The 26,113-nt window shown below is 39.8% G+C and overlaps 1 protein-coding gene across 1 annotated transcript in view; it reads right to left on the bottom strand.

Moving 5' to 3' along the window:
* Positions 1 to 14,364: 14,364 nt before the first annotated feature.
* The window catches only part of LOC146798111 (cytochrome P450 2F3-like), a 287,191-nt gene continuing 275,442 nt past the window's right edge, over positions 14,365 to 26,113 (bottom strand). Inside the window, exons 8-10 of the mRNA XM_085625326.1 lie at positions 21,044 to 21,231; positions 20,430 to 20,571; positions 14,365 to 18,740 (exon numbers count right to left, since the gene is read on the bottom strand). Of these exons, the coding sequence (XP_085481452.1) occupies positions 18,559 to 18,740; positions 20,430 to 20,571; positions 21,044 to 21,231 (512 nt within the window). The 3' untranslated portion in view covers positions 14,365 to 18,558. The remainder of the gene's footprint in view (positions 18,741 to 20,429; positions 20,572 to 21,043; positions 21,232 to 26,113) is intronic.

Here is a 26,113-nt window from a genome sequence, read left to right on the forward strand (position 1 = left end):
CACTCTGTACTACATTATTTACAGAAAGTGAAACTCTTATGCAAAATATCCCACAGAGTATTAAATGTATCTACTAAGAACAGTGTACACTCTTTGCAAAACTTGTTCAAAGAGCGGCTATTCACTTAAAATACCAGGTCTGAATGTGCTAAAGATCATACAACCTGCAGCCTTCATACTGTGGTGAAAACTTTGCAGAGAATCAATCCTCTGAAGCAAAACAAGAGCAAGTACAAAGGTTAGTATCTGATGTACACAGTCTTCTATGTTATGTAGAAATTGTCATGTAGAGGCGATCATGTCTAATAACTCAAGGCTGCTTACAATACTTAATATGTTTAATATTGAATCTTTGCCCTGTTGGAAACCTTTTCTGCAGAACCAGAAAACGACCTGCTGTCGGAGGCTTTCCGACTGACATCTTCGGTTTCAATCCCGACTGTCGTATTATGAATCTGACGATCTGAATTGAAACAGGCCGGCCATTCCGTCTAGCTTCCGACAGGCTTAAGGAGCCCATCGGCCAGTCGGCACTGGCACATAATCCCTTAAGGACGGTGTTTCCACCGTCGGGTTTACATTGTCTGTTTCCCACAGTCTTTTCATGTTGGGCTTTCAGACATGAAAAGCCTGTCAGAAAGCAACTTTGGGGGCCCCTTGCAGGGCCCCCTTGCAACAGTGGCCCCGGTTGGTGGCCTTGGGGGCACACATGGTCAGTTGTGCAGGGATTGACAAAACTCCCATTTCTCTAAGGAAGCTTGTGCTGCGGCCGGTTTCCGAACGCAACACAAGCTCCCATAGAGAAATGGGAGTGTGTGACTGCACCATGCACAGTCGAATCCTAATACTGCGGTCGGGACTGCCAACTGGAGGTCGGTCAAATTCACTTGTCTCATATCTTTGCTGAAGATATGAGGAGTGGCTCAAAGTTTCTTTTGTGAAAAAGAATTCACAGAGCCTCTGCTGAGCCTCTGTCAATAATGTATGCGCACTGTTGCTTGGGGCCAAGGTATAGGCGGATATGGAATTATCAACCGCCCTATTCAGATTAACCAATTGTATATTCTCTTCACGTCTATGGGCAGTAGAAAAAGCAACAATTTGCCCTCTAAAAAATGCCTTTAATGCCACCCAATTTATTATTAACAAACAAGGGAACCCAATAGGATTGGTCAGGGACCTTGGGTAGAAGTATGCTACAAACACAGTGGTCCCTCACAAAAGGAATAGGGGAGAACCAATAAATATAAAAATACAATGAAATTTATATTGCTTTTCTTCATTTATGCTTGCCAAGTGTTGAATTATTTTCCAAGCATTAAGATATGCCTGAGCTTTTCTGTTTGTTCGTACTCTGATTAACACAGAGTTTGTGTTCCCCCTTTATTGTTGTGTCACAAATTCTCCTATTATTAAACTATTCTCGTCCAGCTGGACAACGTAATATAAATGTCATTGTATTTTTATATTTATTGGTTCTCCCCTATTCCTTTTGTGAGGGACCACTGTGTTTGTAGCATACTTATACCTAAAGTGCCAGGCTAATCCTATTGGGTTCCCTTGTTTGTTAATAAGTTGTTTAGCGCAATCACAGGATTGCAAGAGTCCTAACTCTATCATCTACTTCCAGAAGTGGGTCACTTACATTGTACTCTTTACTCTCCCTCCTTCCGTATTGCCCCTATTTCTTAATTTTTCAAAAAGTACCATGTCAGATCATGCCCCATTATATTCTGACGTATATATAAAAAAAATCCTAGAAGGACCCTCCTTATTTTCTGAGTCTGCAGAAACACCATACACCACTAACAGTTCACTTACTGAGTAGTAAGAAAAGTGTAAAAAGAAGTATGTGAGGCAGCAACTCATAATTTGAATGCTCACAGAGTATCTTAAGGCTAATATAATTCCAGTAAGACCACAGGTTAGAAACATTCCTGGGGTTTTTACGGATAACAACAAATACCTAACAAATTTTGGCTATATCGGCACTACATGTTCCTTGCACTGAATGGTGTTAGGAATATACACAACAGCTAAAACACTCCAGAAACTGACTGAGGAAATTAATGATATAGAAAGGCAAATCAAGGAGAACAACCCTGTAGCTGAATGCAAGAAGTTTTTGGAACAAGTCCAGAAAACAGTTGATGAATTTTACAGGGTAGAACAGAACAAAAAGACGGTCTAGGTCAAGAAAGACATTACATCATACTCACTAGAGAGAACATACCTTTAACTTAATAAAGACCTTTACTTGACAGGAACTACTCTAACCTGCATAATACACGCCATTGGGGTAGGTTTAACAAACGCAACACATTGGTTGCTTTCTCTGATACATCAGCAGAATCATCGGATGGCTCTCACTTGGGAGAAGGTACCAGTACCTCCTCCAGAACACCAAACCAACCTTTTTAAGGGCGTGGCCAGAACAAACCCCCGAAACGATGTTGAGTAAAACAGGAGTGTTGGTTCAATGCACTGGGCAAATGACAAACTCACCAGAAATGTTACCAATGGCAATAGACCGGGACCAATCCCCTCACATGAACAACCAATTGGCAGTACCCATTTTCAATCTTTCTAAACACCTTCTCTCAGACTGTGAACAATCCTTATTGAGTAAGGGCTTATACTTTGTACCTACCATTCATCCTAACAACCTAGACCTACAGACCGAACTCTTGTGATTCTATTGTAAGATCCTGTTACACTCTTAGTTTCTGATGAACAGCACACAGACCAACATATCTAACACCTCTTTGTGGCCCCTTTCTACTTTCTCACCACCCTCAAACATGATCCCTGGTGAAATTCTGACCGTTGAGAAAATGGTGCTTAATGAAGTCTCTCAACTAGCGGCCACACAACGCTTCATTCCTTACAATATATCATCAGATGAGAAAAGGGCCCTTACTGATCTAAAGACCAACCACTATTTAGTAATTAAACCAGCGGACAGAACAGGGGAATTGTGATCCAAGAGATTCAACTCTATCAAACTGTGATATCCCGACAGTTAGCCAATACTGACCACTACTGTAGATTACCAACTGACCCTACACAAGAACACCAACAATTAATTCAAAAGATTATATTTGAAGCCAGAACTCTGGGTTACTTGAGGCAGAATGAATACCTTTACTTAAATACCAAATCTCCAAAGACACCGGTGGTTTATACTCTACCCAAAATTTACAAAAATATCCATAACCCTCCTGGCCGCCTGATTGTGTCGGGTTGTGGTTCCATTTTAGAACCCTTAGGCCAATATGTAAACTTTTTTATCAAGGACTTTGTTCCTAAGACCTTCTGCTACATAAGGGATAGCATGGAAATAGTAAATTAGATAGAACACCATCCGTTTGACATCGATTCAGACATCCTCTGCACTCTTGATGTAGAATCACTTTATACAAACATTCCCCAGTTGGAGGGATTACAGGTTATTTAACACATATTGGACACAAGACCTCTCCCACATGTTGTTCCGACCATCTTAATTTTACAACGACTTGAACTATGTCTCACCAGAAATTTCTTTCTGATTGACGACCAATTTGATCAGCAGGTCACAGGGATATCAATGGGAGCGGTTTTCGCTCGGTGTCACTTGTCAGTTTGAATATTAGGAATTCACTTTTGGCAATGTAAAGATGCAACTGAAACAATTTTCAAACTGTAACATTTCTAATGTTGTGTATGCTATCCTATGCCCTTGCAATATGATCCACATTGGGTAGATCACTCAGAAAATAAGGATCAGGATCTGCCAACATCGCAGCCGCCTTCGTTGCAAGACACCAAATGCCATACTGATGGACCACTTCACCATCAAAGGACACACCGAAGCTGACATCAGATGGTTTAGTCATCAGTGTAATCAAACCTCCACCAAGAAGCGCTGACATTGGATAACTACTCAATAAGGAGGAACTAAAATGGATCCTTTGTACAGGTAGCATACATACAGGACTCAACCAACTGGAGGATTGGACCACTCTACTGTAGTTTTGACAAAATTTCATGTAACTGGTGGAGACTGGTTGCAACGGCTAGGAATGTATCTAATTCAAAGTCTAAATTCGATGACAATCATTGTCTCAATTCCTCTCCCCCCCCCTTTCCTGCATATCCAGACTTGGGCTAACTGCATTATATGCTACTGATTTGAATGATTACCATGTTTGTCCCACAGTAGTTCTTCTACTCAACTTAGGAGCATGATACGGTGTCACACTTAATTGTTTATTAATTCGTTATTTATGTCCTCTTGGTTTATTTAATGTAGGAATATCAGTGTTCTCACAGCAGTTTAGTTACTTATGACCACTCGTCAATTCTAATAATCCATCTCTATAATTTTGATGTCGCCTCAATAGGTTTTGGGCCCTTGCCTGTTGTGGGTACTTGACGCACCCACGCAAGTAAGGTACCATTTTTCTCGAAGGACTTTGGAGAACGCGGGGTGAGTGGAATTTTGTGAATCCACACAGATTCCAGAACTTTACACCACAGAAATGTGAGAAAAATGTGTTTTTTATTGACACTTTTTTAGGTTTGCAAGGGATTCTGAGTAACAGAACCTGGAGAGAGCCAGTCAAGTCACCCTGGCCTGGATTCCCCTGGGTGTGTAGTTTCCAAAAATATATAGGTTTGCTAGGTTTCCCTAGGTGCTGGCAGAGCTAGGGTTAAAAAACTACAGCTAGGCACTTTGCAAAAAAAGGGGCATTTTTCACTGTGAAAATGTGGTGTGTCCATGTTGCCTTTTGGGCCGTTTCCTGTCATGGGCACTAGGGCTACCCACACAAGTGAGGTACCATTTTTCTCGAAAGATTTTGGGGGACGCTGGGTGGGTGGAATTTTGTGGATCCACGCAGATTCCTAAACATTCCACCACAGAAATGTGAGGAAAATGTGTTTTTTTTAAAGAAATTAGGTTTGCAATGCATTCTGGGTAACAGAACCTGGTGAAAGCCAATCAAGTCACCCCATCCTGGATTCCCCTGGGTGTCCAGTTTTCAAAAATGTATAGGTTTGCTAGGTTTATCTAGTGCTTGCATTGTTCAACACTTCGTCCATCATCCCCTTTGGTTTTGCTTTGTTCGCCCTAAGTTGGCAGGGTATGCCCAGACGTGGGTCCATTGCTCACTTTGCCACTGGATTCAAGCTAGCCTGGCTGATGATGGCTGGTTAGCCAGAAACCGGTCCCAGGATGCTTGTTTCCGGTCCAGGGAAGACATGGCTTGGCAGTTCAGGCTGGACTGTTCCCATGAGGCACAGGGTCAGACTGATTTGCATATGGCCATGTCTGAACTGCGGTGGCGGAGTGAGCTAAAGAATGATGATGGATTAAACCCGGATCAGTTGACTGGGGGTGAGTGTTTGCATTGTTCAACACTCTGTCCATCATCCCCTTTGGTTTTGCTTCATTCGCCCTAAGTTGGCAGGGTGTGCCCAGACGTGGGTCCCTTGCTCGCTTTGCCACTGGCTTCAAGCTAGCCTGGCTGATGATGGCTGATTAGCCAGAAAATGGTCCCAGGATGCTTGTTTCCGGTCCAGGGAAGACATGGCTTGGCAGTTTGGGCTGGACTGCTCCCATGAGGCACAGGGTCAGACTGATTTGCACATGGCCATGTCTGAACTGGGGTGGCGGAGTGAGCTAAAGAATGATGATGGATTAAACCCAGATCAGTTGACTGGGGGGTGAGTGCTTGCATTGTTCAACACTCCGTCCATCATCCCCTTTGGTTTTGCTAGGTTTATCTAGGTGCCAGCAGAGCTAGGGTTCAAAAACTACAGCTAGGCATTTTGCAAAAAAAGGGTAATTTTTCATTGTGAAAATGTGGTCTGTCCACGTTGTGTTTTGAGCCGTTTCCTGGTGTGGGCACTAGGCCTTCCCACACAAATGAGGTACCATATTTATCGGGAGACATTAGGGTAACACAGAATTGTAGAGCAACTGTTATTACCTATTTACTTTCGATGCATTTCTGCCTTCCAAATGAAAGACAATGTGTAAAAAAGAAGTCATTTCGAAAAATGACCTATAATTCTCATGCTAGTATGTGTACTCTCAATTTCGGAAATGTGCAAATATCTACTGCTAGGCCGAATATCGATTCGGCCTAGCAGCAAAGGGGTTAATACTCACACTATATTGCTGCTTCTTGTCGGCTCTATACAAATAGTACTCCATCAGCACTCCATTTATCCTTCATTTTGCCGAGCTAAAAATGTTGGACTCTTCGACCCTGGGGAAAGGACTATATTTGTCACCCTAAAATCTCACTTTACTAGGCAGAACCATAGCGCTGCTACAAAAGTTTTGTTGCAGCTCAAGCGTGGTAAACATTTTCTGTATTCTTATTCTCCTTACTACTCTAACTGTACTGGGCCCTTTGCGATTAGACAACCTGCAGCATTTTCCTTTATCACTGAGGCAATGATCCTTTGATGATTCTTTCTCAGCCGACTGGAAGGATTGAAATTAGGGTGACCAAAATACCATGTTATCTGTCCAATGAGGACCATAAATTGAAAGCTAACTCACAAATTTGGAATCAGATTTAAGTACGCCACTCTCGAGACCATGCTGTAGAAATGAAGAATTACAATTGGAAGACCTAACCTCCTAAAGAAGTTAAGTCGGACTAAAATTATGCAGAACAGATGTTCTGCCACGTCTATGCAGAATAAATGAAGCAGAACTTCATATTATGAAAAAGCTAGCTGATTCTCCCTACAAAGCATTTAAATCATTGGAGAAATAGCACAGTTTTAATGGAAGCATCGACAAGACTGAGTAATAGTTATGAAATTCATTTGGTTGTTTTATTAAAGATTAGAAATTCATGGCAATAAGCAGTCTATTAAGCAATGCAGTTAAAAATATCACAGCTTGCAGTATAATACAAAGCATTTAGGCCAAACTCTAAAGGATGGCTATCATATAAATCATTTTAAGGAGTTACAGAATCCTAATACCATCAAAGGCAGAAGGATAGTTCATTTATCTAACAGCTCACAATCCTAAGGAAACGTGGAAAGGGTTCAAGGTTAAAAGTCCATTGAGGGTGAGTCCATTAACATGAGACAAAAAGGGAAAACAAAGAATGTGAAAATTGTTCAGCAAAGAAAGTCTCAGTCCATCAGCCACCGACTATAGCATCAGCAAAGGCAGTCCAAAGTACAAAGTATGGCTCTTTATAATCATCAAAAGAAATCGGTCCTCTCGCATGGGGAAAAGAAAAAAGTATGGCATCAGAGTTGCTCCTCTGGGATTTCTTGTTTTATAAATTCTCTGTAGAGTTCCTAGTGATGCTACATCATAGCACTGTCGTACGATTGTACTGTGCTCCGATTCACATAATGTCGCCTAGAACATTAGTACGTATACAATGGTTTCCCATGGTAGTCATAAGAAATGATAGATTTATAGTCCTCACAGGCCTCACAACATTGAAAAAGTATACAAAGTGTGAGTCTATGTAGCAATTAAAGACTCGGTTCCCACAAGAAAATTTCATTGTGAACGTTACAGAAACTTTTAAGGAATGTCACATTTTTCACTTGTAGTTGAACAATAAAGTAACAGTTACTAAGCTGCATTGTACCATTGTATCAGGCTTAGGAATAAGTCACTGTTAAAGTAAGAGCCCATTTGAAAGAAGGTCTTACAGTTGCATGTCAATTTTAAATTAAATAAACTCTAAGCCTATTTCAAATATAATGCACTAAAATCATTTCAAACAGGAAATAAAGTGAAACTTTCAACAAGTATTATCATATAATAATAACAAATGTTAAAAATAGCCTAGAATCACAATTTTCCTCAACTTTCACGAGTATATAACTTTTCAAGTTCATGTAACAATGTTTTAAAAAACGTTTAAGAAACTAAAGAACCACTAGTATTATCAGTTTAAATTTCAAGTTCTTATCAAGCATTTTCACATTTTTGCACCAACGTTTCTACATGATGCATAGAAACACTAGGCTGTTTTTTTAATACCACATTGTTTCATCAGTAAATGACAATAACCAACATTTTCATAAGTAATCTCGTTAATGCAACTCATTCATATGTATTTGTATTGTTTTGTAAATATGTTTTCTTCATCTTTCGTTTTAAAGCACGCTTTTATAGTGCTTCTACTCTACTTGCCCCAGTTTCATATCTTACTGTGTCTAATGCGTGCAAGATGCACTTTCATCTTTTTGTGTCATAAATCAGTAAATGTGTTGTGCATTATGATTTTTAAAGTCTTGGGTCATCAGTAGAATGGTCTCCGTATACTTTGCAGATCTTCTGGAAGTCCATGAGTTCTGACGAAGTTCCACAAGTTTAAATATCCTGTGGCATCTTTCCAGTTATATGTGTGTATATATATTTACGTATATTTTTGGCATGTGCATTTTCTCTCTAGATCACAACATTTTCACAATTCATCATAACTACTGCCTTTCATCTTCTGTGTAGTATTGTGTTCTTTCAAAAATACCTCCAATGCCCCACAAACTGTCTGTCAGTTCCTTCCTTCAAGGCAGATTCCAAGGCAGATTTTCCTAGCTGGCTGTTGAACTTCCCCACATTCCTGTCCCACATCTGGCAAATGGAGCTGGCAGTGAATACCCCACCTTGGTAGGTGGAACACAAAACAGTTTCTCAGTTGCCAATGGTGTGGGACCCTGGAATTTGGAAGAGAAATCCCAGCACCCTTGCTGGAAGTTTCCACACCATCTTTATTCTAAGGCTGTAGACATGACAGTAGCTGTGTATTCGATCAGTCAGCTCAGTGACCAGTTTTTGTCAGTTCTGCCCTTTTGCTTATTCCACTCATATTGTCCAGCCAGAGTCTTTGTCTCGAGGTATGAAGAGCATGGTATGGTGGAGCTAGGAGACTTCTGTCTGGGAAAACCCAAAACAAGGTCACAAAGGCAAGGGAAGATGCCCCACTTAACTATCTGTTACTGCATAATAGGTAGCAATTTCAGAAAATAATGGAAAAGGAAAGGACAGAGAGAAACTCCCTTACTCCATAGCTTCAAAGGGGCCCTCTAGCTCCTTTATCTTAATACTCCTCAGTCTGACTCACTTCAACGGATTCATTGAATGGTCTGAGGGGAGGCCTGCTATTCACATCTACATTCTGGGCTCTTCCTCTCACCCTCCATCTTATGAACCACTAGAATGTATTAAGTACAAAATGGATCCAAATGTGGGTAAAGCCACCTATTTTACAAACACTCTGTAGCCCCATCCTCTAATCCTACTAAATGGTATGCACTTTGCAACATTCAAGCCTTGCATGGATGGTTGTGCAACATGGTTGTACAGGACTGGAATGCGAATTTAAAAACTTGGGTGAGACCACTGGGCTATGTTCCCTAGCAGTGGACTGGTACAATGGTCTGTCCCGGAATTGTATTAATACCACCACTGTCAGTCCCCTACATCCTAGTGAGTTGGCTCTGGTCACAGAGTCCTGATGTGGATCTCAATCCTGGTGAGAAAAGGTACCTCCAGAGCCCACGTATGATCACCCTGTGTGCTGAGGCAGGTGTCAAAAGGCTACCGTTGTTTACAGTGATTTTGAAAGAGGAGACCACACTCTCATGAGATAACGGAAGGTCCTTCCTCTATCCCAAAATTTGGCTTTCTGATTAAATGGACTTGCTAGATCAGATCTAAGTGTGTAAGAGGGGTGGAAAGATGACCTTGCCCTGAATACTTGGTAAGCTTTGTGTGTACTGCGGACTTGAACACATGAAAAGATGCCATAAGGAGTATAAACGGTGCTGAAGGTTTTTTTTTTTGAAGAAGAAGTGTAGAATAGATGGGTAAAGAATGTCTTTGGCACACAAACTCAAGACACAATACTTAAACTTAAAGATGCAATTAAAAGTAACATCAAGGGACAGCTGTGTAGTGACACTTGTGCTGTTCTCCTGATTTAGCATTTCCTCTGGTATTCAGAGGCTTTTCTATTCCCACCGAACTCTAAATCAGGTCTGGTACCTATGTGAACATCTACCATTTCCTCCCTTGTAATTTGCTGTCGCCCACAGCCTTTTCACTTGTTCTCATATTGTCTACTCCTCGCTTCTGCACATCTCTCAGTAGGCCACAGTGAAACTAGCCATTAATTTATTCCTGCTGAGCTCCTGAATCATCTGCTTTGCCAGAGCTGATACTTAGAGAGATAAAACTAAAATAAACACAATGATTAAAACCAGGGGCCTGATTCACAAAGGTAAACTTATATGTTTGGTCTAAATTTAGACCAAACATCTAAGTTTTTGACTTTGGGAATTCACAAAGGGCATTAACGAGTACTATCTGTATGTTTGCACTCAGTGTGCAGATCCTGCCTGAGTGCGGACATAAAGATATTACTCGTAAATGGTCTTTGTGTATTTCCAAAGTTGTAAACTTAGATGATTTGTCTTAGTTGATGGTTCAAATCACTTTATTAGGTTTCCAAAGCCCAAAAAAAATTGGATTGCCAAGTGCACACAGCTCAATCTTCACAGCATTGACATGAATGAACACAACAATTCCCAAACTCCACTCACCTTAACCCTTAGAACCACAGTGCTGAGAGATGTTATGTGTAGTGGGGCCTGCAATTTCATGCTGCGTCTACCTAGTTAGTGATTTCATGACAGAAATCAATGTTAGTATCTGGCAAGCATAGACGCAATAACGAGGAACCAGAGTTCAGCGTATGAAGTGACCTGTGCTGAAAGATGAAACACTCTAAAGAAGGGTTTTTAGAGGTCAGGGAAATTACTAGGCGCTCTGCTTAATAGACGCAAAATTCTGAAGGGATACAAAGTCAGTATGGTGAAACTAGGAGTTGGGAGAAGCCGTATAACCCCCCCAATTTAGTGTGGGTAAGACCCTCACAGTGCAACATAAAACAATGACCTCGACACACATAATAGTAGGTTAAATAGTATGTAAATATATACAAGCACTACAGTATAATAGCCATCAAATGAGAGAAATATCTTCGGATGCGTTCAGTCTTTTAATTTTTCTTAAAAGCCAATGACCAGAAGAAAACCAGCCAGTTTTCTTCTGGTCATTGTCTTTTAAGAATAATACCAAAATATGGATTGTGGGTTCTGGAGTCTTGGAGTCTTTTTTATTATGTTCATAACCAAGAACACTAAGACCATGCATAAGAGCTGCCCATACAGTAATGAAAGTGTTTTTGTTTAGTAGATGTTAATGTGACAATTGATATTTGAACTGCATCCCATTTGTGTTAAAACAAAAATCAAAAAATCCACATAAATATGACTAAAGGCTTTAAAAGTATACAAACTCAATAACATAATAGATTGGCAAAACAACCAGATACGTGGCCAGCAAATAGTCCTCCCAGACTCTCACTTTCTTGAACAAATCAGAATCATGTCAGAAAGAAAATGTATTAATAGTGGCTTCTCTTCATGATATAAACCTTATTGTTTGCCCTGAATGTGTCATTAGTTAAGGAGATAGAACCATTCGAACATTCTGTAACATTCCCTGGCAAGACATTCTGAACTAGTTATTAATCTCATGTCCAAGGTATTCTGCTATTCATTAAACCGTCAATCTGCCTCCTGCTAACTTAAAATTGTACTTTTCCCACTTTGCTCGCTGATGGCGATGGGACCCATGGAAACATTCTCTCAGTCTGTCTTCACTATCTGTGCAGGACTGCTGTCATTTCAGTGTTCTAATACACAGCCCTTGCAACTTTATCTTTTAACTACCTCTCCAAATAAATGGAGCGTGCAGGGGAAAGCAAAGGTGCTGCAGGGCACATCGGAGCTTTCCCCTTCCCTCCTCTCCTAGATCACAGAATCATTTGAGCCTTGGAAGAAGTGAGGGGGTATGCTGCACAGCTTCTGAGAAAAAGGCTGTTTGCCGAGCCAGGGAGAATGAGGGTCTGACTCCAGCCCCTTTCACAGCTATTGCTGTGAATGTTCAACCGCTAATAGCCGTGGCTTTGCGCATGGCTATTAGCCATTGAACTATCAAAGCAACACCTGTGAATCAAAGGCTTCAGAGCCTCAGGGATTTCAACCCCCTCAAGCCCCAAGGGGCAGAATGTTCTAATAGCCAGATAGCCCGTGGAAGTGGGGTATACCAGCCATTAAAGGCCCGCTCCCTTGTTAAAGGCCTTTGCTTTTGGCTCAAGCCTTTAACGCTGGAGCGGACATTTAATGGTGATATAGCCCGCTATGGTGTGCTGTAAGGCTTTTTTAGAACATTGGAATGCTGGGAGCTCCACTGAAGACAGTGAGGTGGCTCGGGCTCATAATAGCTTCTATAAGCCTTCTGCTCCTTCATTCCAAGGTTTGTCTTTTTGTTACTCTCTTTAAAATTTATAGCATTCTATATGCCTTGGGTGGAATGTTCTAATAGTCTTCAAGTCTTACAGCCTCAGGCTATAACAGTTGTTAAAGGTTTTCTTGCACGGTATAGGCCTTCATCTGTGGTATAGGCCAATAACCTTGTTTCTTGGCCTTTAACCACGGATATATCTCTTGGTATACGGCTATAATATTGACCTTAAGGAAGTAACAATGTTGACAGTGCTTCATCATTAATGTGCATGTTCTGTTCACTTTTTATGAACACTGACCGTAAATTTAACATGTATTAACGGCAAAGCACCCACCACCTTAGTGATATTACTCAATACCGCTATGTGAATTACTACTATGATTTTGGCAAGTGATATGCGCCTAAGAAAATATAGAAATGATGACTGTTTTTAGATGTATTTCAGGGAAAATTCGTTCTGAGTATGAAAGTGGTGTGGGTATTGGAGATGAATCCTACAGCAACGCCCTCCCGATTACGTAAAACTCTCCAAGGGCCCAATCAATATTTTATGTAAAGGAGTTGATTGATGGATGAGCTGGTGGCAGGCTGTCTGTAAGAGTAGTATATTTAGGCATTTTAATTAGTGTTTAAAGCTTTCCCTTTAAACTTTATTTGATACATCTTAAATTGTGTAAACTTGTTTCCCGGTAGACTGATTTCACATGGAAGGAAACATTTAGGGATGCTTTACTCTTTGGTGATTTTTGCACAGGGTCTAAACTAACCTGTTCAACACAGATACAGAATCCCTGATCCATGCTATTCATATATTCATGATATTAACTAACTATGGGGCATACCAGCAACAACCGACGATAATTATTGTTAAGCGCACTTATCGCTAGGATAATTATCGCCGGCTAGCGTGGATTTTCATCGCTGAGATAGCGTGCTATTAGCAACGCTTATCTCAAACGCGATAACAATCCTCACGCTAACTGCCTAACATGAGATTATCGCTGGAAACCCAGCGATAATCTCACGCAATGTGGCGTTAGCTTGACGATAGGGACTCACAAACTTAATATCCACCTTCCATAGGATATCATGGGTAAGTCAGTCCTGAAGCAGGCGTAAGGAAAGTAGGGATAACAGGGGTTATCGCTACTTTTCTTGCCGCTATGCTTCATAGCGTGGGGCTTGATGATAGGAGAAATGTCACTTAGAGACATTTCTCATGTCAGGTCAGGTCAGGAGCGCCCACTTTGTATCTCATTAGAGACGCAAAGCTGGGCGTTAGGAAATCCTACCCTAACGCAAGTTTTCACGCGTTAGCTTGCTAATTATGTGATAAAGTTATTGCCGCTTTTCGGCCAAAAACGGCCGCAAAACCGGCGATAATTCTATCGCCTTGCCTTGCTGATATGCCCCTATGTTTAAATGAGATCGTATTAGATTAATACCATGGAAATATTTCGCATGTGGATGCCCTCGTAATCTTGCTGCAATGAGGCACTCTTGGACGCCTCTGTCTAAAAGGAGAGGAAAAATCTGTTTTTTTCAGTAAAAGCTGGTTTGCTGACTGCTAAGTGATGTTTACTTCCATATGAGCTGCTTGTGATTTTCTGTAAGTTGCACTTTAAGGGATAAACGCTCTGTTGGGGAGGGAGGAAGGGAACAGTATACTATTACATGGTTTGTAAGTCGAATAGATTTATTGATAAACCATTGCCTTTACAAGATGTATTTGCTCAAATATGCCGTTTTTATGATGCAGTTGTGAAGTGTATTCATTTTATAAATATTTGGATGGATTTTATATTACATAAATGATTGAAATAAAACAATGAATCTCCACCGAGCAACATGTAGTGTTAACGAAGGCGTGCACAAGGAAGACATATGTTTAAAACTATATCACAAAACTAAACACCTGCCCATGTCTCTGTATAATATATTCATATGGTCTGACTCAAGGCAATACACATTGCCAATGTAAGATAGAAGAAGAAATGATGACTGTCCTTAAGGTCCCCACACAGGTAGATGGAGACATAAAGTGATACAAAACCACACAGGTGTTTTGCATAATGTGTATATTAAATTCTTTATTTTTTTCTGGAGTGTCTTGCTGAAATCGAGGGAGATGTGTTATTTTCACATTTTTAAAAATATCTTTTTGAATCTATACACATGAAAAGACGGCTCATTAGAACTGTCAAAATCAGATCTCATTGCCTTAATAATCCAAAGCCTTTGAGTGAAGGGACATCGCAATTGTGACAGCAAAATACACAAATAACAAGAGCAGACCTGTTGTCTTCCTAAGGATGTTCAAGGCAAAATCGAACAATTTCGAAGTTTTAACAAATTCGTGGTCCTCCCCATTTTCCCTATGAGTATTTTGTATCATAGGGACTCACATTAACCTTACATTTATCAATGGTACTTCATTGATGAGTTGAATTGCCTTTATATTCTCTTTAATTGCTTAAATTACTCCTTAACTCCTGAAGGTGTAATCCAATGTACTCAAGGTTAAGTGGCAAAAAAAGTCCAAATGCTTCATTTTGCCTATAGCTCAGTTTTTATATTTAAACCCTCAAGAACTATTGTATGTCTTTCACATGTATTTTCAAAACTATCACTCATAGTTACACAATCTAGTCGGAAGGTGGTTCTGTTTGAAGATTTCCATTGGAAGGACAAGAATGCATTGCACTTTTGGTCATCTGTTTCAGTCGCTATGATGGAGCCAAATATTTCACATTGAGCACTAGGTTTAGCCCATCAAAGGTCTAGAATAATATGATTTAGACATAAGTATGAAGATCTGACTACCAAGATCTTATACATTTATCGCCTGTAGGCAATATGCAGAGCTGAATTCAATGACTATAAATATGTTGCCAGTCGATTTTATTCAAACCAGTATGTTTAAGAAGTTATTCAGTATATTGTACTACACATACTGAGCCTTTATGTTAAGAGTGTGTGGAAACAGAAAATTAACAAAACAAAATTTGGAACAGAATCACATAGTCATGATGAATGTAATAAAGATTGCTGTGAATTTAGCACTCTTGTGGTTGCCTACATCAAGTTTTATTTGATCTCTGCTGGATTGCCCATATTTTGGACATGCTTGTTTATTATGGGTGGGTCAGTCATCAAAAGGGGAAATTAACAGTGAGACAGAACTATGTATGACAGAGTGGAATCTGTCAATGGTGGTAGAGTGGAATTGAACTCCAGATAGACCTAGTCTAACCATTGAAAAGACTCTGAGGTTGAGTTTAGGCTTGGTGATTTGCGGTGGCAACTTGGGACCAGAGAATAAACAGAATTGTATATTGTATGGCACAGCGTGACCCATTGTACATGAGTCAATGCCATATTTTCTTATTATGTATCCTCTTTAATCTTCCTCAAGAAAAAATTATGGCCTTAGTACTTTGAATCAAGCCCAATTTTTTTCAGAGCACTAGCTATGTTTCTAGTAACATTGGATATCTCAAAGGGCATGGCAGAAAAGAACCCAGCAAAGATAAGGGGTGATAATAAGAAAACAATGTGATGTGGGTGACATATACTGTTGCACACATAATAAATGATTTTCATTCATAAATTTATTATATCCGATACACTGTTTTTCTCACTACATCACACCCACTAAATGGATGTATAAATTACACAACTATCATAAGTGATTGTTTTGACTTGCAAGTTTTTTGAGTATTGTGCTCAAAGTAAACATATTTGATTTGAGTACTGTCAATTGTACCTGCATACTATCTACCTTGATTATCAGTCTCTCATGTTTCTTCAACATTGATAGAATCACATCATGCAATAAACGTTTTATATCGTGTACCTCTCAAGGAATCTGTGAATACTCGTCTTGGTTCCTAAGATGGTGTTGGAAAATAAAAAATGCTGTGGAGAATGTGCTTTATTGAAGGGAAAGGTTTCAAATGAAAGCACTTTTCACAACAAATCACAACAGTCTTCAAGTGTGTATTTAAAAAACAGATGGGTTAACAACTTAAAAAATATTGACCAATGGACACCGAGTTAAGGCTATACTATGAACTGTTCACTTTGTAAGTCTTTTCTCATTTCTCCCTCTTATGAAAAATTATGTTTCTCCCTCTCCTAATTAATATTATGTCTCCTATTGATCCCTAATGGTCCTTTGGAATAGATGGCTAGGCGCATCATCTATGGTCAAATGCCCTCCACCTGAAAGGATTTTAGGAGCAACCATTTTAACCAGTGCTTAATTTCAGCCAGTGGTTTCTGGGGCTCAGCACTTAATTACCAATACCAGCACTTATGGCAAGCTGCCACATGGTGACACTGTCTGTCTTATTTTGTTAAATTTTGTTAAATTTTGGTTATTTAGAGATGAGCATAGCAACATTTGTTTATTAATTCAATATACCTTAAAATGGCATATACCTACCATCCAAGCCATTATCGTAGCTTTAGGGGCCTGGAATAGTCCAAATTGTTACATTTGTAGGAGTGTCATGGTTAGTAACTGTGTTTGTACTGTCATTGGCTGGGCTGGCAGGGGCATTGTGTGGTGCAAACTGGAGTGGACTCATTATGAGGGCTCTGGCACTTATTTTATTTTTAATTACGCATTGAATTTAACACAGTTAGAGGGATATTGTGAAACAAATGTTTAAGGATTACAGCTTGGAGTACCATTTAGAAGCAGAGAGCGTAAAAGACTGTAGCCCTTTCTGCAATAGAAAAGGGTTCATTAATTTGTGTACGCAACAGAAGGCTCCATAAAACTTCACTGATAAAAACTGTGGCTTTTGAGGTGTAACTTTTAGTTTAGATCATAGAGCTGGATTTACTCCTACAGAGTTTTGATTTAACGGACTTAAATGTTTCACTCTGGCTATGCTCTGCGACTTTGGAAGTTTTTTTAATCAAGGACACCCCATAAAAACAGTAATTGCAGTGACTCCTTGGTCTACCAATTGTGTATTGAGACATATGTGACATTAACAGTGAAGTCATGTATGTTTCACTAGTTTACATGTTTGATATGTTTTGCTGTCTTGCCTGTCACCTTTCCTTTGTTCTCAGTACACCTCCACACTAGCACACAAGTTCCTTGCAAGTTTTCTCCATATATCTACATCTAAAAAGGCAAGGCACAATCTCAGTATTTGCCATACATTAAATAATACTTGAGCCAGGCACACTATTGTCACACAAAATATGTCTGACTTAGTGACAAATATGAGTGGCAAAATGTCATGTTTCACCAGAACAACCAGACTACGAGGGACACTGCCAAATAGCAGATGCCATTGTGTTTCAGCAGTAAAGAATATTGCTAGCAAGCCATCACCCAAACCCCTTGACACACTTCTTCAAAGTCAATCTAAAAAAACAATGGGGAAAGGAGAACAGCCGGAACAGTACCCAGAAGTGATTTGCATTAGTACACCAGGCTTGTAAAAGCAGTCCTTTTGGGATATGCTGCACTTTTAGCAGGTTTAAAGTGTTACACCAAATCTATCCCTTTAGTGCCCCAGTACCTATTTCATGCAAAGCCATACATAGTACATAGCACAAATAAAGAAGACATCACAACAGAACTGCAGAGGTTGATCTTAAGGATCCAGAGATTGCAGTAATCCAAAATAAAGAATAAACAGACATTTCTCTATCAAGGCTGCTTAAAATATACATGGGCATTTCCCCACATTGTTCATTCCCCTGTCAAATCTCCAGGCTCTATAAAAGGCCTTTCATTTGTGGTAGAATCAGAGCTAAAACTCTATTTTGTTACTTGTATTTTTTTATCTTCATTCTTGCTTACATATTGAAAGCTTTCTTGATCACAGACAAGGCTATGAAATTCAATTAAATAGAAGCATTTCTGAAGGGATACATTTTGGTAAATAATCGGACGACTTGCTGGTATCCAACTGGAAGCAGTTTTCTAAAAGAATAATAACCTGGTTCCGTATATTTTAAGAATCCACAAAGGATATGCTATGGCTACTTGGCTAAGAATGAATAGTTTATATCATGGTGCCCGAGCTACCTCAAAATCAGGCTGCCTATAGAGGACTCCAAAGTGAGAGGATTGAGCAGGTCTAAAGGTATCTCATACTTGATGATCCCATGACTCTGGTCAATGTACTCAGTAGAGATATGGGCTCTTAACATTGTCAGATTTTCTTTCATTTATGCTAACGTGGAATTACAGATAACTGGTACGGACGTGGAACTTTCCCCAAACCAGAAATCATTGGTGTTAAATCGATTTTCTCTGGGCTCGTTAAAGGCTTAAAAGTGAAGTTCTGCAGGAGAGTAACGAAGAACAGGAACAGTTCCATGCGAGCCAGGCCTTCTCCCAGGCAGAGTCTCTTCCCTAAAACAATAAGAATATTTTAAAAAGTACATTTCATTTCATTTGTGGCTATATCACCTACAACTGTCAAACATGATCATTAAAGTTCCATTCTTCAATTTATTTCATGCAGAACAACAGCAGCAGTAGCAGCAGCAACAACAGCAACAGGAACAGCATCAGAAGTAACAGGAACAACAACAACAACAACCCTATACTACATGCTCTATAGTTAGAATTATCTGTGGTGACTAATAACCAAAGCTATTTTAATCGAAAAATATTGGTTTAATTTTATCAGTCATCGAAGAAGGTGTAAATATCATGGTTCACATTGGTCTACAGGTTGCAAACACATCGGAGTCAGAATCAATAATTAAAACTGCATTTAAAATGCCCTTTACATCCTTCGAGGTCGATCACGCAGACAAGAGCTATCAGCAGAAAGGGAGCGGATACGACCACTTATGAAGAACCATATTGTGACAATCAATAGCCAGTGTGCAGAAACTATAAGCAGTCACCCGGGTGGCAATCGGACCACTTACAGTTAGTATGATTTGAAGCTAGTTATGAAATTAGTGCTCTGGAAATAATCAGATTTTAAGGTCCTTCATAAAGTGCCAAAATCTTTTAGAAACTGGGTTCAACTCAGAGAACTTGATGGATGCAAAGGTTCTCCAGCATGATAGATGGAACACCTCGGGAATAGCAGCTATCCATAGGTATCCTCTACTTGCATTTTGTAAATGTTGTTTCACAATGTTGTTTAATGCAACCTCATGGTATCCTCATTAATGTGCCCCCACAAATATATCCTGATGCTAATCTGAAAGAGTTGTACGACGGAAGAACACAGGGAAATACTCTGCATGCCTTTACCACAAATTATTTCACCCCACATTTTTTGGGGAGCGCATCTGCTTTTACAACGTATGCCTTTACTAAGCATTGTTAAAATATATATTTGTATCTATAAAAAATGGGGCAGATTTATAAGAAACTGTTGCATCTGTAGAGATGCGTCAGTTTCCCTGCGCTGCCTGCGATACCATTGCTCCACTATGGATGCGCAGAATACTACGAACCCGGCACAAGGATTGACAGATGGGTCAGAAATTCTACGCATCTGTTGGCCCAAAAGTCTTCATTGCTGGAGATGTGCCGCAAGCACGACGCAACTCCAGCAATGCATGGGGAGGTCTATACTCATTGTACTGCACCACTCCTTATGCCTGCTTCAAGCAGGCATAAGGTTTAGATACAGTGGCATCCTAAAAGTGGGGCAGTGAAATCTTGTAGATTTCACTGCGTCACTTCTACAAGGCTTTCTTGCGTGGGAACGCCCACCCTGCATACATTATACCTGACGCAGGTTCAATGTGACGCAGAGCTAAACAGCGTGACGCATCGCCCTAGATGCGCTACGTTGTAAATTGGCTGCACTGTTTACGCCACCGCTGCATCACAAAAGTGATGCAAAGGCATCACAAAATTGTCACAAGGTGCTAGTAAATCTGCCCCAATGTATTTGTGGTGGAGACCACCCACACCCCCGAACCTACCTCAAATGTGTGGTAAAGGCATACATTGTAAAAGCATATGCATTCTTAAACATGCGTTGTAAAAAATGCATGGTAAAGGTGCAATGTGGTAAACACCACGTTGTAAAGGTTGTTTCCCATCTGAAATGCATTCATAAAATGGTACCTGTGGAAAAAGGCATAAAGGCATCATTCTTCTTAAATCTGTTATTCTCATCCAGAAAATGTTGTGGGTTGAAACATGTGGGGTCCTTGTAATGGGCTGGATCACAATGCACAGATGAAAGCACTGGAATAACAGTGGTGCCCTGAAAAGAAAACCCAAGAAAGAATTATTGAGAGCAAGCAACACCTTACACTGATTGTTATTACTACATTATTTTATTGTGAAATGCCACCCCCACTTAAACATGCGTGCCACCATTCCACGGTGCAAAATCAATACCAGGCAAATGTAATATGAGGCAATTTAAACATGAAACAGCATAAGAGCAACAGCAAATAGAAATCGTGTATAATGAAGGAAATATGGATTTAAACAATAATATTATGTATGTATTATTATGTAAGGATTCAAGGACTTTGAACAGACAGGGCCTTGTGTACTTATAGCAGACCCTAAGACCATCTAAAAAATGCAACTGTGTGTTCCTAAAGAAACCAGTCTCATTATAGATAAGTGTAGGAAAATGTAATTCTTTTTATTTAAAAAACACAATAGCAGAAATGCAGCAACATTCATAATAATGAAAGCTTGAGAAATGCAATTTTCTGGCATACCTTGGGGATCATGTATCCACGGAACTGTGTATCTCTAATGACTGAGTGTGGGAGGTTCATAGGGATGATGTCAGCAAATCTTTGAATCTCATGGATCACTGCATCGGTGTATGGCATTCGGCTTCTATCCTCAATAGTGGGACTGCGGTTACGACCAATCACGCTGTCAATCTCCTCATGGAGCTTTGCTGTTTGGAAAGAGGCTATAAATTAAATTTCAATCTCGCTCTGCCATCTTTTGTTTTGTTTTGATAATGAGAGAGACCTAAGTCATGTACAAGGTATCTATAAGAGTGATATACTGGGTATAGGTGACATATTTTATGAGGGAGCACTTTCAGGGCTTTATTGCTGTATGTACCCTTGAAGGAGGGCATAGAGAAAGATGAATGGTCAAATTGTCTAAACCATAAGGCATGCTTCAATTATAGAGAAGGTGAAATATACCATTGGGTTGTAATGGTCTGATTTAGAGTTTGGCAGATGGGTTAGTCTGTCACAAATATCACAAACACCCCATTCACCTTATTATAAATGCCATAGGATATAATGCACTTCTAATAAGGAGGGTTGTGTATCCGTCACCTTTGCAACAGAGCAAACTTTATGCCAAACTTTAGATCAGGCCATAATGTGTATAGGTCGGGATAACGAAACATAACATGTGTATTTGCAAAGTGCACATTTACCCCAAAGGGTATCTTGGCGCTGAATAACAGATGTGAATTGTTACCCAACTCAAAGGTATAATTGTAAGGAGCTAAAAAATAGAAATGAAAGGAAAAATCGATTTACAGAAATTTAAAAGTTTTATAAGACAGGTCACAAACGTGAATGTGGATGAAACAAAGATGATTTCAAAAATCAAGAAGAATTTGACATGCCAAGAAACCCCTCCATAGATGCGAGGGTAGGCAAAGAGGAACATTAAAACAATGACTGATAGTGTTCAGATAATGTCAATTGTTTGGACCCGAATAATAAAGGGGAAAATGTCAGAGCATATCACTAGTGACTCTTAACCAAGAAACCGGTCCAAATCGCAGCACTCCTCTCACCAACATGGTTACTCCACTACTGCAGGTTGTTTAACTATAGCACGAGGTAATTTCTATATTATGACACTGTATTTTTTCATCCCAGTTATTTCAATTCTCTAATTCCCAATATCCTTTCTCCGAAAGCAGGTTCAGTGCTCGAATGGAAGTCCAAATGTTTGGGAAATAAATATCCCTGCCTGACACCTCAACACAGTTGACATGGATCTGAGGATTTTCTGTTCTCCCCAGTTCTAGCTTTGGGTATTGTTTATAACAAACATATCTAGATGGGTATTGAAAGTTAAACAGTCATCTACACATGTACAATGATTATGATCCCCCAACCCAGTGCTTCAAATACATTTTCCATATAAGTTAATCATAAATAGCATGGATTCCCTATTTTCCATTCCAGAAAAAATGTATAAAAGCCTTTTTAAACTGACTTTGAAACCCTCTGTAGAATCCCAACTTGTCAGTCCTGATGAAACAGACCAGGGGTGTGTTGGATTGGGCTCACTAGAAGCTAATTTAAATTCTTTAAGTTGGTATTCATCATGGAGATTGCCGTGTAGGGGACCATATTTGTATGGATCATTTGTCACTTTGGTAACAACAACTAAAAGAACATGTATTCATGAACCAGACTGTCATGTACATGCAAGTAAAATCAGTATAAGTTAAGCAGCTGTCATTGATATTCATATAGTTATATGATAATTCCAGATTTGTAAAGAGCAACTTATCACCTCTAAGGGCCCAGGGTCACATGATGTTGAGCTGAACTGCCACTGGGGCTAGAACAGTGAGCCTTGCCCCCCGGAGTCAGCCACCCTGGCCGCTGCATCACACCTCTCCCCGGAGATCACAATTTCAAATCCCAACAAGTTCACCTCAGCCTTTTCTATTTATCAAGCCATTGTATTGAGCACCTTTATAGTGTTTAGACATAGGAAAACCATAATATTCATATCTAAGCAAAAAAAAATAATTTAAATTAATCAATTTTGTATTGTGGGGTGGCTGCGCAAATGTTTTAATATTCGCAAGGGCAATCTCAGTTCAACACTCTCCAGTGTGGGGGTCTTTTTGCAGGTGTATAGATGCTGTTGGCACAGTCAGGTACCAATGTTGTTTAGGTGCAATAATGCTGCCTGGAGAGGCGCAGGTCTGGCAAGGGTTTGTGGAATAGCCAATAGTGCCAGCTGCATCAACAGTGTACATAGGAAATGATGGCACCAATGTAAAAGTAGATCAACAAACAAGATAACTTCTCTATCCAGCCATAACAACCCTAGTTACCATCTGCCCAGAAAGATATACAACTTTTGCTAGAATATATTTTCACTTCTAGAGGTCACTGCTCAGGAATGTAATCACAGTAACCCCGACAAGAAAAAATGACATCCACTGGTTCTGTAAAGGGCATCAAACTCACATTTCCAAGCACTTTAAGACAAGTATAGTCTACATATCTACTTAAGGTCTTCCAATCTCAGCCTTATGGACAATACCAGCTCACCATGTCAACCCCCTAAAGCTGGTCCTTCTAATGCCAGCCAGCCACTCACTGACTCTTTTTCGAAAATTCTTAACTATCAAGATTTCATTATCAGACCTCCCACACTGTCTTATCAAAACGTTGGAAGACATTTGACCATACTGCATTTGCTTAGACATTATATATATAGAATATATTAGTTTGCAAAACAAGCATCTGGTTACTGGCATAGGCAGGGGTTGCTCACCATTAAAATGCGGTGTAAAAAGAAAGTGTAAATCCTATTAAATTATTTTCCCCAAATATTTGCTCTTCTAGTTTCATTACTTCTATTTTGTACCTTGCCCACCATAAATCCCCTGTTGGTTTGGAAGAGAGCATTAATATTGAATATGCCATTAATCGCAGTAACTGCATATATAGTGCATATATGTGTTCATTTGGAGGGCCTATTTTGAGCAATTAGAGTTAAGGTGTTTTGTTTGATGTATAGTTTGTGAACAAAATATGTGGCCTTTATAAAATGAACATTTTGTAGTGTCAAAACTATATTACTCATTCTGCTGAATTGAGTGATATTCAGTTCAGTTAATCTTTATTTCGGTTCTTCATAATCAATATTTGCAAAATCTAATTTTGTTCTGTTAAAATAGTTGAACACATAATACCATTTTTACAAGTTACAAGACTCAATTAAAACATAAAAAACTATAGGTTCCCATTCACAGTCCATTAATTGACCATAACAGAAGAGCTTGGATTAAAGAAAATTATAATATATCAGCTTACCCTTTCCTAATAAAAGTACAGGAGCTACAGTACCTGCATACCACAATCTAAGAACATCATGGGACATATGAATGAGTATTGATCGATGATTAAAACAAAAATACATCCTGGTAAAACAATGCCCCCTGCTATTTCCTGGGTAGCCACACTGTGTAAAGATATAGACTAACACCATATACCACTATCTGGAAAGTTTCCCACCTCAAAATTGAGTAGGCCTCCCACTATATCCTCATGCCTCAGAGTGTGCACAGTGGTTTGATCCATCTCTGCCTGGATCCAACATAAACAGGACAAAAAAAGAGGACGTATTCAACATCCTCAACGGCTGTTTACAAGTATCACAGTTTGGGGGAATAGATTGGCAACACTTCCATTTATGTGTGGATTAATTAACATGGAGTGTTCCTAGTCTAAACTTAATGTACAATGTGCATGCCATTAGTGGTTGAATCTGGTCCATGTGTGCTTCCTTGGCAGGGACAACTTTACAAGCCAAGAAAACCTTTACCAGCCCCCCAGAACTCACTTTTTGGTAATTGTTATTAACTCTTTTATCCTAGAATGTTGCTCTGACTCTACCCTTTGTTTCTGCCCCCATTGAAGATGAATTAGTCCAAATATCACTCAAGGCCAGGTCACATAGATGGAATTTGAAATGTTTTAGCCAGAGGAGAAGATGAGCGTTTTCGTGGGACGTGATGTCCTCCAGAATTAGCCTGTAGTGGAAAAGTTCAGGGGTTGACCACAGTCTCGCCCAGTAGAGAAGCGGTTTTAGCACTGCTAGATCACATATTTGTCATGTTCTGGACTGGTTTCTCTTCACAGCACTGGCAGGCATAACACTCTGCATAAGAGACAGTACCTGGCAAAAGGCTATTAACTAATCTTTATCAATTCCTCAGCTTTTATACACGGCCTACTGAGGTGGAGCTACTCTCCACACGTTCTCCTCTCTCTGCTTCCCTCAATGTGGTGAGGGGGAAAAACTAGTGCTTTCTGTCTCCACCCAGGAATCTGGCATCTCACTTCTGTCTGGACCAGCTAGACTGCTGTCCTAGTTATAAAACAATGTCCATTTCTAGTGGACATGACACCACCCTTTTTAATCCTGCGTCATAGAAGAGTGGGAGGGTGGGTTTCACTCTGCTGGAGGCTAAATAGAATTCTCAAAAAGTTGCTTTCCTTAAATATTAAGCCTTTGGTGGTAGAATGCCTCCAAATCTCAGCACCATATAAAGAGGCTGCCTGTGCCTTTGCCCTATAAACCTCAACAGCTGAGGATACAGGCTTAGGGGTAGTTGCCCTGAATGGTTTGGTGATGGCAGAGGCAGAGTGTAAAAGAACCGCCTCGCTCTTCAGCAAATCGGATTTCCATGCCCTGCTCTTATCAATACTGATTTCTAGGTAGTCAAATTTACCTACTACCTGGAATAGTTCTATGTTTAATGGGAGAGTTCCCTCTGTGTGATTTGGTAGGGTTAAACACCATAATCTTTAGTTTGGAGGTGTTCACCTCCAGCCCATGGATGGAGCAGAACTCCTGAAATGTATTCAATTGATTTTGGAGCCCCAATGAAGTACAGGAAAGCAGAAGAGTGTCATCTGAATGAAATTCTATTTGAAACAAGTTCAGCTAAATTATGTTATTTATATGTTACGAGAACTGAAATTCAAAGTAATTTCCATTGCACTTTTTGTGTGTGGCTAACCCTACAAAATCACCAGCAACAACTTTCT

Source organism: Triturus cristatus, chromosome 9, assembly GCF_964204655.1.
Source record: "Triturus cristatus chromosome 9, aTriCri1.1, whole genome shotgun sequence".
Taxonomy (NCBI): domain Eukaryota; kingdom Metazoa; phylum Chordata; class Amphibia; order Caudata; family Salamandridae; genus Triturus; species Triturus cristatus.